At 32.8% G+C, this 18,901-nt stretch overlaps 4 protein-coding genes across 5 annotated transcripts in view; 1 reads left to right on the top strand and 3 right to left on the bottom strand.

Annotated features, from left to right (window-relative positions):
- The window catches only part of Tsp66E (Tetraspanin 66E), a 42,302-nt gene extending 38,390 nt beyond the window's left edge, over window positions 1-3,912 (bottom strand). For both annotated transcript variants that reach the window (XM_018548113.1, XM_018548112.1), the window contains exon 1: window positions 3,624-3,912. The gene's annotated coding sequence lies outside the window, so the exon portion shown is untranslated. The remainder of the gene's footprint in view (window positions 1-3,623) is intronic.
- Window positions 3,913-5,903: 1,991 nt separating this feature from the next.
- Window positions 5,904-8,260, top strand: Uqcc1 (Ubiquinol-cytochrome c reductase complex assembly factor 1). The gene is made up of 6 exons (XM_018548069.1): window positions 5,904-6,082; window positions 6,713-6,931; window positions 7,076-7,148; window positions 7,220-7,386; window positions 7,833-8,027; window positions 8,165-8,260. The coding sequence occupies exons 1-6, from the start codon at window positions 6,041-6,043 to the stop codon at window positions 8,258-8,260; spliced, it is 792 nt and encodes a 263-aa protein (XP_018403571.1). The 5' UTR covers window positions 5,904-6,040.
- A 199-nt stretch (window positions 8,261-8,459) lies between these two features.
- Window positions 8,460-14,286, bottom strand: LOC108780386 (sphingomyelin phosphodiesterase 1). The gene is made up of 8 exons (XM_018548067.1): window positions 14,199-14,286; window positions 12,546-12,856; window positions 10,368-10,754; window positions 10,101-10,273; window positions 9,783-9,983; window positions 8,943-9,294; window positions 8,672-8,862; window positions 8,460-8,602 (listed from the first exon to the last, which is right to left on the bottom strand). The coding sequence occupies exons 1-8, from the start codon at window positions 14,269-14,271 to the stop codon at window positions 8,479-8,481; spliced, it is 1,812 nt and encodes a 603-aa protein (XP_018403569.1). The 5' UTR covers window positions 14,272-14,286; the 3' UTR covers window positions 8,460-8,478.
- A 680-nt stretch (window positions 14,287-14,966) lies between these two features.
- On the bottom strand, window positions 14,967-18,719 carry Nmd3 (60S ribosomal export protein NMD3). The gene is made up of 11 exons (XM_018548068.1): window positions 18,412-18,719; window positions 18,083-18,217; window positions 17,853-18,003; window positions 17,260-17,394; window positions 17,058-17,166; window positions 16,549-16,699; window positions 16,339-16,481; window positions 16,118-16,269; window positions 15,910-16,025; window positions 15,384-15,566; window positions 14,967-15,306 (listed from the first exon to the last, which is right to left on the bottom strand). The coding sequence occupies exons 1-11, from the start codon at window positions 18,456-18,458 to the stop codon at window positions 15,135-15,137; spliced, it is 1,494 nt and encodes a 497-aa protein (XP_018403570.1). The 5' UTR covers window positions 18,459-18,719; the 3' UTR covers window positions 14,967-15,134.
- Between the last annotated feature and the right edge of the window lie 182 nt (window positions 18,720-18,901).

The following is an 18,901-nucleotide window of genomic DNA, read 5'->3' as shown; positions in this document are numbered from 1 at the left end:
CAAGAACCGTGATGACCGATGTGAGAAACATTCTTGTCCATAATGTATACAAATGCCCTATATATTGCGAGCGAGCGAGAAAAAGAGAGAGAGAGAGAGATGAAGTTATAGCCGCCCATAATTTAATTACATTCTGTACGATTACGTCACATGACGTACTCACTTACGAGCCGATGACGTGACGCGCCCCGCGATGTTTACATTTCGACAGAGCAGGTTCAACTTACGGAACGAGAAGCCGCGAGTCATTCCCGCCGCCGCGCCTGCCAGTTGCCACAGTGGGCAGATCCGCATGGGCAGATCCACTTCTATCCACCTTGCCTGGCTCTCGCAACCGTCGACAACGGTGGGGATACGTATAGTCGGCATCGTCCATTCGGACGCGCGCAGACTATGTGCCGATTAAAGGTCCGATTTTTCATCATCTGATTAACTTGTGGTCAGTCTTAACCTGATATCTTATCCAATCACCATCTACAATCATCCAATGATGATGGATGATGACGCCCATTGGGTGAAACGTCAGATTAAGTTTAATCACAAATTAATTAGATAATGAAAAACCGGGCTAAAAAAATCGGCAAATTTTGAACTTGTCAGAACGAGAGATGTCTATTATAAGTAAATAGAGTGTTTGTGTTTGACACAAACTCGCAACTCTTACGAGCGCGTCAAATTGTTCTTGTTTAACACTTGCATAAACAAGGACGAAAAAAGCACTGTGACAAATAAAATTTGGTAAACAACACGAATGAGATGATTTGAAGAGCGCTGTGAACGCCAAACGGGACGCAGCCTTGTGGCGACTTACGTTAAAATTAAGCAATTATCTCATTGCAGTGAATCAATTGTGAACGTTTCTGCAAAGCATTTTATCACAAAAACTTTACGACCTACATGTTAGATATACACGTCGCATTTACGTATTATTACTATTTTTTCCCAAGCACTCGCTCTCGAGTATTCGGTAATTTATCGCACGCAGTTCGTACAGAAGGAAGTGTCAACCGTAATGCCTCTCCGTTGCAATTTAACGACAATCAATAAGACTAATCTCGAGCATTACTTGTCGAGGTTCAGTCAGCTTAGAAATACATTGAATATGCTATGGATATACATTCGCCTAGATCTAGCAATTTTTTAATTCTCCCTCAGAGAAAATCCCAGAATACATAGAATTGTTTGCATCATCTTTGTAATATTGTCAATAATTTGTTAACATTTCGGCATTAATCATTGTTATGGCTCTTATTGGCATATAATTTTGGTCGGTTTGCGATCGAGTTTTAGAGCCAAAAAAAAAAATATATTTTTAAATTTAAATCAAAAATAGAACTCTCGAGAATGTCAATAACAATAAACAAACAGGCTAATGAGAGTCAAAAACTGCGGTAGTTAGTGCGAGTTTAAAATTCTTTATTACAATATAATTATAAATTTAATCAAACGTTTCAGCTACTATTTGAGCCATTTTCAATGATATAAATAAAACATGGAATTTGAAGGGGTATTATTTATATCATTGAAAATGGCTCAAATAGTAGCCGAAACGTTTGATTAAATTTATAATTATATTGTAATAAAGGATTTTAAACTCGCACTAACTACCGCAGTTTTTGACTCTCATTAGCCTGTTTGTTTATTGTTATTAAAAAAAAATATATATATAGCATTGAAAGTTTAAAACATAGAAATCATAATGATATCATTAAAACGTCATCGTGGCCTTATTTGTCACGTAGATATAAGTACACGTATAAATTGTCAAATAAAATCACGATGACGTTCTATGTGGTATCATCATGACTCCGTGTGTGCTCCACCTGAGGTACCGAACGCATTGCGCATCTTATTAAATGAATATTTATCATAAAGATCGACACGAAGTGACAAATCGGGTCTCACCGTACCGTTGTTGTTTTTCCCTTCGTATCGCTGCTGCACGTTCGCCAAAATCGATTCGCTCATCACGTAGAGCGAGACAATTATTTCACCACAACGCAAGCCGTATCTGTTCAATCGGTTCTCGCGCCGCGCCACGCCGCGCCGTAGTGTGCTGCGCAATACTCGATACTTTATTTCTTTCACGAGAAAAAAAAACAAACTCTCGAGTCTCGGATAAAGTTTATGACGATGGGCAACGCGCGCGCGAACCGCAATAATAGTGACCCGCGTCTTGGAGCATCGCCGTCCCTCGACGTCGCGACGTCGCCTGCACCTCGAGGTCGAGACTTACTCGCACTCGTAACCGCTGTTCACACATCAGGTAGTAAAACTAGCAACAAGTGGTGCGAGGCATATTAATTGCGTACGAACGAGCAGCACTCGCTCGAGGAGTCGTGATTGCGCGGAAGTATCAATTCCGAAGGGGAGACTCCATGGAGTAGTGCGCTTATTCGTGTCGCGCCGATTCGCGCGACCTTCACGGCAACGAGCTGTGAGATTCCGTTTCTCGGGATCGAGGAATCACCTCGCGGGATCGAGCGAATTATTTCGAAAGGAAGCGAGAACGTTTGGACGCTTCCAACGCGATTGAAAAAATTATACGAGTCTCATCTCGATAAGAAAAGTGATTTTCAAAACGTTGGAATTATTCGATAGTGTTTTCGTCCACTTTCTCATTGAATTCGTGAATTTTAATATGCTCGAGATATTCCATAAGGCGTGTTGGTTTTGTTAAAAAAAAAAAAAAAAAAAAAAACACACAGCCAGACAAATAAATCAATATGTGTGTAACTTTAATTGATATTTCTGTAAAAACTATCCAGCAGGAGAATGAGAAAGTATCCGCAGTATTAATAAAAGCAATGCTCCTTCACATTTTTTTGTATCATAAAGTCCGTGTATTTGTCAGGTGAACTTCCAAATAGCAAATATGACCTTATTTGTGTCACAGGACGATGTCTTAATTTACAATATATCATTATGATTTCTGTGTTCCACCTGAGCTCGGGGAGTCAGATCCCATTGATCGACTACCGCGCTTTTCGCGGAGATTCCCTCCCGTGACTTCGGTTTTACGAGTGCGCGATTAGTTTCGTAACTCGTCAATTTTCTCTCCACTTTCTATTTCATGGAAGCCATCCGGGGAGCTTTCCGAGATCGCGAGGGAAGAGAGCGAGAGAGAAGGAAAGACGGAACAGGAATGCGCGAGCGACTGCATCTCGCGAACACGCGTCTCCAGAATCTCTCCGGATGAGAACCGCGCAACGCGACACCAACGATCGTAAATCAACTCGTCGTCGACGAGTCCATACTTAATCCAAGGGACGTCACACGGGAACACCCTGATGGAAATGTCCTTAGGATATGCAAGAGACGTCCTCTCCGCGGGATGTCTAATTAGAACATACGTACTTTCAAAGTTTTCACGCTCTGTGTTACACGAGTATACGCGAACGGATGGTGAAAATTTGGAGTTTAGGTTCACCGCGAGAAGGGAAGGAAGGAAGGGAGGGAGGGATGGGAGGAAAAAGAGAAGCGGCGCGGTGCGTCCTCCACCGTGGGAAAACCTTCTCCTTCCCTTCAGCCTCCGACCCTTTTTTGGATGCTCCCTCGCGTCGCCATCCCGTCTCCGTCTTTCTCCTCTCACCTAAATATAAGGATCTATCTTCGAGACTTACGTTCGTATAATGATGCTGCGGGCTCTCCGCTCCGACAGCTGGTCGAGGGCAAGGTCGCACCCGATCGCGCTTCTTCTCCCTCCCCTCTCTTTCTCTCTCTCTCTCTCTGCTGGAGCACACAGTGAAACACCGAGGGCGAGACAGAAGCACCGAACGACGACGGCTCGTCAGGGATCCACGGCCGCGTCTTCGCTGCACGTCATTCGTAACAGCGTCGCACTGGGAGACACAGTTTCGCCCAGTTTCGCCGGAACAATCGCGAGAAAAGAAGCTGCTGCTCGCTCAGCGCCGTTTGCCGCGCATCTACTGTAACCGCTGCGTGTGAGACTGAGAGTAGGCGAGAGAGCGGCCAGTTCGGACGGAACGCGGCGCGCCAATGTTCCACCGCGGACCAATCGCGGACCACCTGCGCTCTGCAGTCTGCGCGGCAGGACCGCGTCATTTGTCGCGCATTCGGCAGATTTGCCTGTGTTTCGCGATAATTCACCGCCGGCGGACAAATCGTTATCGTTCGCGGTAAATACATGCGTTTACGCGCGGCAAGAACGAGTGTTGGCCGCTTCTGGCTTTTTACGTTTCTTCTCGGGAATGCGAGCGCTGAAAAGGGAGCAAGTGCAACCTGTCCTGCGCGTGCGCAGTTCACTCAGATGCAGGCTCCGAATCACGCGTAGCGCGAAAATTTGAAATATTTTCAGTTGTCGAATCGGCCACATATGAGAGGACTACGGCACGCGAGAAAATTTAAGCGATAAAACGTAAGCAGTAAGGAAATCAACGTGTTTGATTATGGCTATTGCTTACATCATGTATGGCCTTATCCCGAATTTACAATAGAATTTTAAGCCTTAAGCCATAAGAAATGGACGAATCATAAATCTATTATTCTCCTCGAATTCGACTGTAATTAGTTAATTTCTTACGATTTAAGACTTGAAACACGTATTGTAGATCCGAGGTTACGGTCTTTACTGTAATTGGCCGATGCGCCTATTATTTACGTTTTACTACTTCAGTTTTTCATTTATAATGCTTTGATATTATATCAAGTAATGTCTACGATGAGATTTTTAAGTTCAAAACTTAAGCTCTCATTGTAGACAAAGATGTATGTCAGTAGTTAGCTCTCTAGTCAAAAGATCTATATAGTCAAAAGAACATCTATACATTCAATAAATTTCAAAATAATCAAATAGTTGTTATTAAATTACAGGATGATTTCTAAACATTATGTACTATCATATTTAGTTTGCTACACACACTTTCCGTAACAGTAACCATATTATAAGATTTACCGTAAGAATCAATCAATTAAAATTAAGAGTTCTCGAAAAAAATTTTCAATTGTGATTGACTGATTATTCTTACGTTACGTTTTATGGTTACTATTAAGCCCATGGCACATAGAAAAACGTAAGGCCGTAAGACGTAATCAGTAAGGAAATCGTAACATTAGATTCGCTACCGGCCTTACGGTCTCTACTGTGATTGGCCAATTCGCTTACTGATTACGTTTTATGGCTTTACGTTTTTGTATGTGCCATGGGCTTTATGGAAAGTGTCCTTAAACGTTAATTAATGACATAAATCGTACGTCAATACAGGTTGATTAAACCCACTCAATTTTTATTAAAAATAGTATTCATTCGTAACTTGTTCACAATTAGACGTGTTCAGCGGACTCAACAGTTGAGTGAGCGGTTGTTATTATTTAAGATGGTGTACAGTGAGTGCGTTCCATTTTGGATGGATGCTTACAACGTTTTTCAGCATTATTTATCCTTGTTTAATATTTGATAGAGAACAAGGATTAATTGATTCTCACAACGTGTAAGCGCGAAAACGGAATGCATCCATTATGTGTAGTGCATCAAATTTTTTAACCATACCGAATATTAAATAATTATTATATCTGATAGTCCGCAGTCTGCCAAGTGGGACGGAAAAATATGTTGCATTTGTTATTTAATGATTTTTGTGTATTTATCTCTAAGAATAATATTTAACAATATTTAAATATTAAATCTTATAGGACCGTATATACACATGTGAGAAACACAACATAATAGTATTTAAGTAATAATAATTGTACTATTACTTAAAAAAATACTATATTTATAAATATTCTATACATAAGAATGGAAATTAGAATTAGTTAAATACGTATATGCGCGCGTTGCACTTTAAACTCCTCACCACGTGACTGATTTACTCCCACCATATTATAATCATAGCACAGAGCAGCACGCGGCACGGCACGCCACATAACAGAAGTATCTGAAACTGAGCGTCTGAACGGTTATCGTACCGATTGCACCCAATCATTTGATGAGATTTTACATCAATCACGTCAGGCAGCAATTTATGTTTGTGCTTCCACGTGCCGGCGAACACGCCAGAGAAGATTTATTTTTGACGACATGTCCGTCGTACGATACGCTTGTTTATTTCCCTCGTCGAAGGTACTCACCAAGGTAGCGATGATGTAACTCTTCTTTAAAGTTTACAGCGAAAACATGAAAAGTAAAAACTTTTATTTATGTACGTATGTACGTCTTTATACATAAAAAATTTGTTGCTTTCCAAATTTTTACCCCAGGAAGAAAGTTACACGATTGCTATTCTTTTGTCAATCTGACTGCCGATTTAATCTCCAAATGCCTCCCAATGTGTCTATTTTTGTTTATTCGATGTAGATTAATTTTAATCTCGATTTAACTTATTCATTATCTTTTTCTAATTCTTAAATCTTAAAAGGAGAAGAAGAAATGTATTAAACTGACAGTTTCTGTTAATAGTGTTTATAACTATTATAAAAGTATTGACTCGATGACATATACCTACATGTCTATTCTTCTAAGTTTTACTTATTCAGGATGGTTTAAATTGAAACGTTCAATGCAATTTTAATGGATTGTAATGTTATTATTAAAACGTCGAGTTAATACTGAACTGTCATCATTGCAATGTATATTCGTTAATTTTTAAATATAAGACTGAGATTAAACCTGATGGTAGAAATAAACATGAACTAGTATCATTCTCTTGGAGCTACATATACGCGTGATTACATTAACAAGCACTTGTTTTAGAGCATGTTATTACTGAATCCAAAGATATCACAGATTAATAAGGATCTGGGTACCATCAGACATTTGTTATCGACAATTTCTAAGACACAGCCACCAATGCCTAGAGATGTCCACACAGTATATGAGCACCGTACATCCACAGTGGAACCTTTACGTCCAAAAATAGGATTTATAGAGAGAATGCTCAAAAAAGCTCGTATTCTAGACATCCAGAAATATGTAATTAAAAGTTTTTCATTGTCATTCAACTTTAAGTGATGAAACAAAAGCATCTGTAAAGCTTATATACTTTTACAATCTGTAAAAGCACTCTGTGCTTTTATATCCATTATTATTGGTAATGTTAATTGAATATTATTATAGAGATATATGGAAATGGGTTATACTGTATACGAAGATGTAATTTGTCAAGTGGATTATCCTTTTTTCTTTAAACGTAAGTTTTCTATTATAACTATTGTAATTCTAACTCTTATGTAAATTATAAATTAAATGTGTTCTTTGTAGATTTTAACATGCCAGATACGTTCTTCAGTTGGTTTCTGGTGACAGAGCTTCATGTATGGATGATGATGGTTCGCTATATGGCAGGCGAAAAATATGGAAAAATTGTCAGGAATAGTATGGTAGCAGCAATGTGGCAGGACACACAGGCCAGGATAGCAAATCTCGGTGTAGGTAACATTGAAATTGTACTTTTAATATATTGTCATGTATACATATACAGAATACTCAAAAATTTGCGAGCCAACATTCCACAGTATAAGAAAATTTTCAAAAAATTATTTGTAAACTTTTATTTTAAATCAAGGTTTTATAGAATTTAAATACAAAGGATAAAGAGTTTAAATATGGCTAATTACAGTGTTGAACTACGTTTAAACACTGAGGTATGCGCTTACTGATACTATTGCACACATGATTCGTAGACAGATGACTGCCTAAATGTAATCTGTTGAATTGGCTACATTTAAACCTTCATATATTAAACACTACTGTTCAAAATAAAAATGTACGTATAACTTTTTTTTTCAAAAACTTTCCTGCTGTGGTATTTTGATTTGTAAATTTCGGAACATCTATATATGTATGTATATACTTAAATATTATGTTATTGTAGGAAATTAAAACCAAACTCAAAAATGAAAATATGCAAGAAATATCACATCAGTTCAATGCTGCTATAATAGGTTATGATGAGGGCATACAATCTGATGACAAAGTATTAGCAGGAGCATTATGGAGACGATTCTTTCAGTTGGAATGCAACAATCCGGAATACGTTGAAACGCTTGTAATTTATGTTAGGAAACAGGTAAGGCTGTAAAAAGTAATGCATAACTATATTCTATATTTTATTCTATGATTTAAGCGTAAGATAAAATCAATTTGACGCAGTTTTTACAATTGTACACTATTTAAAAAATCATTTCTTTTTTATCCGCTTTTCAGATTTGTTTGCTTGACAGTATACCAAATAATGAAATTTTAAGAAAACCAATTTTAAAATTAATAGACATAAAAAGTTTGTGTAAACAACAACAATAATTACAATTAGCAGACTAAATTGACAGATAATGAAAAAATATTATGTCTTTGTAAACACATTATGAAAAGGTATTGTAAAAATATAGTAATAAATATAATAATATAATGGATTGTAACTTTTTTATAAAGTATTTTCTATAAATTACAATGTTTTCCACTTTGTACTTTACATTAATGACATATTAGGTTAAATTTGGTCAACTGTAAATTCAAGACTACTAATTATTATCACATTTAATTTCGTGATCTCCTAGGCTCACAATTATATAGCATATAAAAGTTTTCATGCATTTTGCATCGCATTCTCCCATCAGTGATGCATCAGCTTGTTTAAAATAGTTCCTGAATCAATTATTGTTGGATGAAATAAAATACTGGACAGATAATAATTCACAATTCTCTATATATTACCTGTGGTAACGTTTCAACAGGTCCTCGTCATTTACTAGTTTAAACAGCCAAGCTTGTAACGAATCATATGTCAAGTCGGAAAGGCCATATTCTTCTTTAAACGAGTACGACTTATACCATATTGGCCGTTTGTCAGTATTAATGTTGGCTAAAGTCAAATTGTATATCCAATTATCGAAATCTTTTACTGCCTGTAATAGAATTTAGCCAGTCGTGTAAGTGTACATTTTATCTCGAAAGGTGTATTTTATTAGAACGATATAATATTTACATAATTTTTGCTGTCAATAGTGTAGAGCTTGTAATTGGAATTTAAATTCTCGTAAGTAGTTATGCTACCACCATTCCAAGCAATGCTGTTAATATTGCTGTTATCATTACTGTTGTAAATCACCTTTAGTTCATCTTTATGCGTATGGCCGTTGAATTGCGCTCTAATTATGTGGGCAAATCTATTGACAATTTTAATGTATTCTCTTTTCCACGTGTTTTGACAATCTGCATTACCAGGAGGAATGTGCGCTAATATGTGCACATACTCTCCATCCTTTTCAGCTTGCAAGAGCGTATTCGCCAACCATTGCAACTGACCATCAGGATCTCGCGGTTGATACAATAGCCACCTTAGTAGAAGAAATTATTCTGTTCAAAATCGCGTAAAGCAAAACATTTAATTTATACGCTTCTTGCATTTAAAATAAATATATGACAATGTAAAAATAGAGTTAGCAACAATACATTAATCTTTTTTTATTGATTTCTTTTTGTTACCTCAAAAATGTTAAGTTTTTTTATTTCTATTGTGATACAAATAATTTTTATTTGTAAATTCCAATATCGTAATTCATAATATTGATCTGTAATACAGACTTATCTTATTATCAGTAATATATCTTTGCTTTAATAAATGTTATCAATCTAAGAGATATCGGTTAATAAATACTTTTCTATCAACGTGACAATACATTGTTGTGCACAAGATAACTTAGAATATTTCTTGGCTAATATCTTAGTTTGATAACATTAAGCAGACATATCACTGAGATAAATCAGATTGCAATCTGTAAATAAACTACTTGTATTAATTAAAACTGATTTATAATATACTCACCAATTGTAGCTATAACACACATTATTGTTCAAGGCTATAATTCTAAATCCTTTTTTCGGCGAAGTGGTATAAAATCCGCCCTGTAAAATGGTAGAACGTGTAGATTCCGGTAGCCACCCGAAACCAATCCATAAATCAGCCAGCATTTTATACAACCATTGCGTGCTTATCTCATCATTAGTAACAGTCATAGGTGCAAATCTAAAAGAATTGTTCAACTTCAACATTATGTTAGTATCGAATATGGAAATGAATATGTGCATACTATATAATTGCGTATAATTTATATTTATATTAAAAGTTTTTTTGATAGCTCACTGATTTACAGGATGCGGCTCATGATTACCCAGAATTGGATACACAGGAATATTTCTGAAGGTTTCGTAAATTTTGAAATAGCTTTTGTTCAGACTTTCTACATTTCCCTTGATAGTAGTCTCCCAAACACCGTGGTCTATTATGTCACCAGTGAAATAAACATAGGAAATATTCTACAAATTAATTAATTTACGTTCTTTAAAATTACTTACGGTTTTAAATTATAAATAATAATATATAGTAATATATGTAGGTTTTCGCGCGTACTTTATGTTCAGCTATAATGTGATCTAGAGCATCAACAACGGTATGCCATGGACTGTCGCAATAATTATAATCTCCCCAATAGCCTGCCACCTTGCCGCTTGTATTTGTCTTGTTTTGTCCTCTTCGGCAACAAGTTGGTTCATCACAATATGAATTACCATAAGGTTCATAGTTAGGATCGTAATGAATATCTGTTATTTGCACTATATCTATGGTTTCATTGCTTTCTTCCGGTTTAATTAATATTGGGGGACCATTATCAATAATGACCGTCCAATTATTAAACTCGCTATTATTAAGTGGACAAGACGGTGAATCCAGTAAAACTCCACAAATTGTATCTGCCGTTAAATTGGGCTTTGAATCTATGATATGCAAAATTATTGGCTGCAAATAAAACGTTCAGCCCCATATGGTATAAAAAAAATTAATAGGAAACGCTAGAAAAATCTTATCGTTTTGATCATGGAATCTGATTCGTGAATTCATTAATTTAAATCGAATCTTATAGAAATTTTATATAAAACTCATAAAAAACGATAAAATTCATATCCGATCAATCTGATGTTCGATAATAGAGATTGATATAAACTTATAGAAGCAGATACAAATTGATAGAAATTCTATCATTCTCTTTAAACTTTTTTTTATCAGGTATAGTATTGAGTATATATTAAAAATAATTGATCTCTGCTGAAAATGTCTGATTGAAACCATTAGAAATTCAGTCCTATTAGGTCTAACAAGACTGAATAGCGTTTTTGAACCTGCATTTTCCATTAAAACATAATTCGTCCCAAATAGATTTACTTTATTGAATCGGAATATTCGAATAAGTTCCTACAGTTCTGAATAAGATTTGACTTAAATATTCCAATTCCGTCCTTTAAGTTTTAATACGTCTGTATCGGTTCCAATCGCTTTTAATCGGAAATAAACAATACAAATTCTATTTGTTTCTACTGGTTTTATTAGCGTTTTTGAACCATGTTGAATGGGATTTTATAATGTTCAATTGGAAATTCACTCTATGAAATCAATATATTTCTAATGATTTCTATCAGGATGAATAAGCTAGATTTGATTTAAATATTCCTATTCCATCCTACAAGTTTTAATACGTCTGTATCGGTTCCAATCGCTTTTAATCGGAAATAAACAATACAAATTCTATTTGTTTCTACTGGTTTTATTAGCGTTTTTGAACCATGTTGAATGGGATTTTATAATGTTCAATTGGAAATTCACTCTATGAAATCAATATATTTCTAATGATTTCTATCAGGATGAATAAGCTAGATTTGATTTAAATATTCCTATTCCATCCTACAAGTTTTAATACGTCTGTATCGGTTTCAATAGCGTTTAATCGGAAATAAACAATAAAAATTCTATTAGTTTGTACTAGTTTTATCAGCGTTTTTAATGATGTTGAAACGAATTTTAAAATGTTTATTTTCCAATTAAACACTTTAAAATTCATTTCAACGTCATTAAAAACGCTGATAAAACTAGTACAAACTAATAGAATTTTTATTGTTTCTTTCCGATTAAACGCTATTGAAACCGATACAGACGTATTAAAACTTACAGGATGGAATAGGAATGTTTAAATCAAATCTTATTCATCCTGATAGAAATCATTAGAAATATATTGATTTCATAGTGTGAATTTCCAATTGAACATTATAATATCCGATTCCACATCTTGAAGAACGCTAATAAAACCTGTAGAAACAATTAGAATTTTTACTGTTTATTTCCGATTAAACGCGATTGGAACCGATACAGACATATTAAAACTTAAAGGATATAATAGGAAAGTTTAAATCAAATCTTATTCACTCCGATAGTGATGTTGAAACGGATTTTAAAATGTTTATTTTCCAATTAAACATTTTAAAATTCATTTCGACATCATTAAAAACACTGATAAAACTATAGTACAAATTAATAGAATTTTTATTGTTTATTTCCGATTAAACGCGACTGAAACCAATTCGGATGTATTAAAACTCTCTTATAATGATTATACTAGAAATATATTATACTATTATGAAGAAATTCTTACATATTGTTATTATAATAATGAAAATATATATAATCAAAATTTTCAAGTTTTTATTTAATTCATTTAATTAAATTTTATTCGTATAATATAATTCAATTTTTACTTACCAAATTAATAGTTACCACACCATCGCAGACTTGTGGAGATTGCAATTTTAGCATAGTACAAATTTTAATCACTTTATTTTTTATGTCTTCTGCTGACATGCCCTGCTTACGATATTCTATAAAAATATTCAGGACAGATTTACATATTATGCAAATATTTTCACTAGTTTCACCATCAAAACTACGCCAATCTTTACGCTGTAAATCAGTTGGAAGAGATAGATTTTGAATTAACTGTTGAAATTCTTCGGAATTCTCTTCTATTGTTAACCAATTATTAATTTCTTGCGTAAAGTGTGATATTATGTCATCTGCAAAAACAGATAGAATTAATATCTTTCAATTTTTGCAACAAAGTAGAATACATACGCGGTGTATAAAATATATTAATTAATATACGTATATGTGTATTATTATTGTCTGCAATTCTGTCTTAAATAATTGTTTTAAAATAACTAATTTTATAAATAATCTCCTATGATAGCAAGAAAAGATATTTTGGTTGTTTTCAAGGTTTTTAACGTGAAAAAAAATTCCGATATGTACAAATTATATATCATATTTAAGCAAAGTGATTACTGCTTATCTTGAAGAAACCTCGGGATCATGAAAGAAATTGTGATCAAAGACGATAATGCGCTATCATATTTGTTGACAAAAACTTGTTAACTATAAAACACCAAAACATTCGGGGAATTAAGCAACAATATTATTATTTAACATGTATAGTTCGATATAAACATTTTTATTTATTCAAAGCCAGAGTTTTTTAAATCAAACTTGATTACAATATTTATTTATATCGGACTCTTCATCGCTTATCAATCGCTCAAAAATCTTCAAGTTACACATATTTAAGTAACAATGCAATCCTTGTTATTTAATTCTCAAGTTTTACTTAATTTTTCGATGTAAAATAAGCATATGTATTGTCTTTGATATCACGATTTCTCTTTGTTTTTTTAAGTTTCCCCAAAATAAACAATATATCACTCGACTTCCCTTAAGTCCTTTTAAAATATAATTGACTAATCATTATAGTCAATTATTCCTTTCTCATTCGGCTGATTGGTTAATTCTTACAGATTACGACCAGTATAATAAATGATCCTTTATACATTTTTCGTAACTTATTGGCTATTAATTCTTAACGATGTGGCTTACGATTACTGTTATTATACGGGAAAGTATGTGCTGATTTCCTTATAGGGTCATAGTACATAAAAAAATTTAAACAGCAAGACCGGTTAAAATCAACATTGTTAGATTTGTTACTGCTTACGCTATGGCCTTACAGCCTTTACTGTGATAGGCCGATTAGCTTACTGCTTACGTTTTTTTATATGCCATGGCCTTTAGTAATGTGAATATATAGTAAGATATGTTTTACTATCAAGATAAACATAGTAACTATATAAAATAATATGGACAGCGTGAATTTTACAACATTATTTTATGATATAATTTAATAATCTTTTGTTTATATATGTGTATATTGTATTATACATATTATATTGTACAATATATATAAAAACGTCAAATTGTATATTTAAAAGATTATGTATAATCTTTTAAGAATTTATAAATTTATTAAATATACAAAAAAATGTACTATTTCTTTAATTGAATTTTATCTAATAATTTTTATCATACTTGTCCTGCTTGTCACGTCGCTGTTTGCAACTTTTAAGAAAAGTGCAAAAAACAGTAGTCTCCAGAACTGCATGTTGATGCGATTACTCGATCACTGTAGTACCACTATATCACCAGAGTTATTGTACATGTTATATAGTGTCAGTGTTATTATATCTTTAAGATAATTCCCCCACTTTTTCTCAAATAGCTTTGTGGTTTAGTATGTAAGAGTGTGATAGGGGTATAATTAACTACAATATACTACATTGTGGTCAACACAAACAAATAAGAAAAACATTATCATTATAGTGTGATCAGATTGTTTTAATATTTATAGTAAGAATATTTTGCCTTAAATATAGCCTGGTAAAAATTATGTAACAGAAATTCAGTTTTTAATGTTGCATACTGTATCATTAATTGATCTAATAATATTATGATCATCTAATTAATATTAGTAATATATAATCATCTAAACACAAACAAATAATGATATTAATGATTAATTGATGAATAATTAATGTAATGTAATCGAATTGCAAAAGTCATATCAACTTAATTTCATTTTGTAACATCTTTATTGATGTATAAAATATATCGTCAAGACAATAAATTGAATTATTATTTTAGATACATAAAAATATACTATTGAAACTTCGTAACAATCTTTCTGTATGTATTCATAATTATATCAATTTACACGTGCTATAATATGCATGTATATAGAAGATTGTGAGTACATTTCTCAGGTATATTTAAAAAATTATTTTTTTGAATTATGGACCGGTTTCACTAAGCTCGATTAACCTTAATCGATGATTAACTGTCAACCGTAATTGGTCAATTTTACTAAACAGCAAATGCGATTGATCAGTTCTACAGCCAATTAACTAATTAACATTGGAGGAATTGGCCCTATATACTCTTTTTTTTTTATTCACAATTTTATGTATTTTAATCTTCAATCACAAGATCGTCCATCATTTCCTCGAGTGTAATCTGTGGAATGCTCGGGTCTATTTCGTTAGTGTCAACAGGAATATGTTTCTGAGCGTCTCTAAATATGTTGATGTTCTGTCTCATTTCCGGATCTTCTTCTAGCTCATCAAGGAATTCATTATATTCACTGAAAAATACAAGTGATATTGTAAAACAATTTACAGTACACAAATTTATAGGCTTTTATATAACTTTTCAACATACTTATTTTCTGTACTCATACTGGCTACTTCTTCAGTAATATGTTTCAACTTCCATACTCGTGCCTTACGACGAGCTGCTTTGTTATGGCCGTAAAACTTCTTTACCAGTATGATATCTGGTATTGTATCTTCACTTAGTTTATCGAAATTGGTATCGTTAATATTACTGTTTTTCAGAGCATAACTGTAATAAATTAATTCAAAATGAATTATATATGTTATTATAAAATATTTAGCCTAACGATGTAAAATGTACATTTCGATACTATAAATGGTTTTAATTTAAGCAATTAGATGTTCTGCTAAAAGAAAAATATAATATTGCACTGGAGCAGTTGCTACACTATTCAACATGTATGACTTTATTCCTACAAAGATAAGATCTGTATTAAAAACAAATAATAGATCAATCTCTTATTAATAAAACAAGTAGTACAGGTGATCACTTGTGTTTTCAGATGTTTATATTATTTAGTATATCTCCTACATTACGTACAATAAATTTATTGTAAATTACATAAACTTACCCGAGTACTGAATCACCTGGTTTAAGTATATGGCCTAAATGTGTATATGTGTGAGTTGGATTATCATTTATTCCTAATTCAGATGCTTTCACTAGCCATGCGTCCGCTATGATGTGCTTAAAAATTAATTATTAAAGATTTATCTTGAATGAATTACATGTTAAACTTGTCATATTGTCGAAGTATTTTATACAGCAAGAAAACTTACTTTATTAGAAATAGTTCCTTGTCCTGGAAAAATTTTTCTATCTTTGTATCTTATTGGTTCAATATCCATCACGATGTATTCTGTTAATTGTTTTGGATCGCATATACTATTGAAGTTATTTCTCCAGTAGACAGTCGAACTAACTTCAGCAACTAAATGAAACATACTACTTATAGCATTAATTAAATTAGCATTATGATTATTATTATATCATTACTTACTCTGTCCCGATAAAAAGTCTATAAGATGTACGGCATTTGTGATTCGATATACCAAACAAATAGGATTAATACCTCCTAACTGTTGAGCCAACTTCCGTGGTAGGCAGACTACGCTATCTTTGGAAAGCGGAATGATTTCAACGCTGTAAACGATGCGATAAAAGCATTATAAATCGAAATACATCGCAAATGTATGTTACGTATATTTACCAGAATGTAAACTTGTAATTATATAAATTACTATGGCAATCGTGTGAAATTAATCTCTTTGAATGTTGATACTGGCATGGCATAACCGTCATTAAAAAATCAACCATTTTTCTAGCTGCGGCCTCGTTTGCATAGAAAAAATCCAGACCCTCTGTAAATGTTAGAACTTTATGTATCTGTTTGTCATCTATTTTATTACAATATATCAGTATTTTTCAACCTTTTTTAATTCGCGACATATTAAATAACGAGCCATTAAGTTTAAAACTGAAAGTGTATGTACTGACACTTTAATGAACTTTGACCACCTATATTTCTTCAACCAATTATAGCTCAACTTAAAATTTTTTTTATGTGTGTGTGTGTATGATTGATGTTTTAACATAAGATATTATTTGGCATATAATTGAATTTCAAAATCACACACATTTGGAAACTCCAACTCAATTGGAAAACCTTGTATCAATAGTATAGTATCAAAAAGTTTTCATAGAATATATAACGTTTACCATGAATAGGTTTTATGCCTAATGTGTGCTCATGTGCTTTATGTTTCAATATCAATTGCTCTAAGTAATAAAAAGTTTTCTTATTTGTTGCTCTCTGTCGGACTTGCACCTGTAACACAATACGATATGTATAAGGAAGCCTTATAATTGTTTGATATATTTCAATTTCTTTTAGATTCTCTGTACAACCATGAAAACTTACACATGCACGCCAGTAATCTTTAGCTTCCGTACGATGACAATCTTCGCACATTTGATGATTCACGATATATTCGACTACAAATACTTGCTCCAGGACTGTTCCTCCAATTACTTCTGCATGAACAGTTAGTTTTACCTATAAGAAATATGTCATATAAAATGGAAATAATATTTAACACTTAAAATTAGTTAATTAAGGTAGATATTTTCTAGTTTATTTTTTTTTCAATTATTTTCATTAATTAAGTAATGTGTTTTTAGCTATGAAGAAATTAAAATGAAAAAGTAATTAGGCTGTATATAGATTAATAAAGTTAAAGGCTGTAAATTTAAACAAATATTAAGCACATTTAATATGTAATATATAATAATTTATTGAGAATTTTTGAACAGGTTTTATTTAAAAAAATTATAAATATATATAGAAAATGTTTTTTCTTAGAAAAAGTAATTCGTTGTATATACATAGTAAATTTACAAAAATTACATTTTTATAACAATAATTTTTATAAAGAAAAAAGTAAATAAAAAAAATAAAACAAGTAACATAAGTAACTCCAGTAACTTTGCTTGTATTATCTAAATAAAACTTACTTTCAATCTTTTAGAATGTGGCTCTGTCCATATAAAACCAGCGTCTATCAGTTTCACACGGTTCAATCCCTTTAATTTTTTCAAGCACAGTGACAAAAGTTCCCTGGATTCTAAGGCGGCATGAATCCATTCGGAAGGTGGCTGAAGATACCTGTTATATGAATATATCATATTAGTTTAATTAAATTAATATATAACATTCACACTTCAAATCTTTTTAAATATCATACCTCTCACAACTCTTGCAAAATTGTATAGTTGCTTGCTTAGGGATGCCCTCTGTAATATCAACATGAGTACGTAGACATGCTACACACATATTGGCAGGATTCGGCTCAATGAGAACCCCACATTCGCAACAGAGACTACAAAGAAAAAAATTCGTTTGGAAGATTAATTTTATCTTATAAATTTGTATACATACACATATATATATATATATATCCGATTTTATACATACATATATATATATATATGTATAAAATCGGAGGTGGTGGTATTCTGTATAATTACCAAAAAAATTAATATCTTAAAGAATACATTTTATACATATACATACATCATTCCTTTCTTTGTATCCTCAGAGGCTTGTTGAATATATTCCATTTTATATATTTGTCACTGAGAAGAGAGAAAAATAAGAATCTTATAAAATACACTCCACGTGTGCTCTTCTCCTCGTGGATGTCACTTGATTTTAGGAGGAAAATATTTCCATACCAGATTGTATTCTAGATATAAAAATATGAATCTCCTTCTTCAACAAATCTTAAAATTTATAGTACTTGGACAAGATCTTTATCTATCTGAAGTTATTTAAAACACTATCTCCAAAAAACATCAAGAATTAACTGTGCAAATCCTAAGACAAATCTTTGCTCTTCTAACCTCATTGATCTAAAAACCAATCTATCTTTTTTTTAATTGACCCGATAACCTAATCTGATTGGTATATACTAAGCCACTAGATCTGCAGTATCTGGTGAATTCGTCAACTGTGGTGATAAAACCCTATAAAGGCTTGTTCTTTTTGCCTACACTGTCTGCAC

Source organism: Cyphomyrmex costatus, unplaced genomic scaffold (genome assembly GCF_001594065.2).
Source record: "Cyphomyrmex costatus isolate MS0001 unplaced genomic scaffold, Ccosl1.0 scaffold70, whole genome shotgun sequence".
NCBI lineage: Eukaryota > Metazoa > Arthropoda > Insecta > Hymenoptera > Formicidae > Cyphomyrmex > Cyphomyrmex costatus.
Note: the sequence above shows the minus strand (reverse complement) of the source record. Positions and strands in the feature narration are given on the sequence as shown.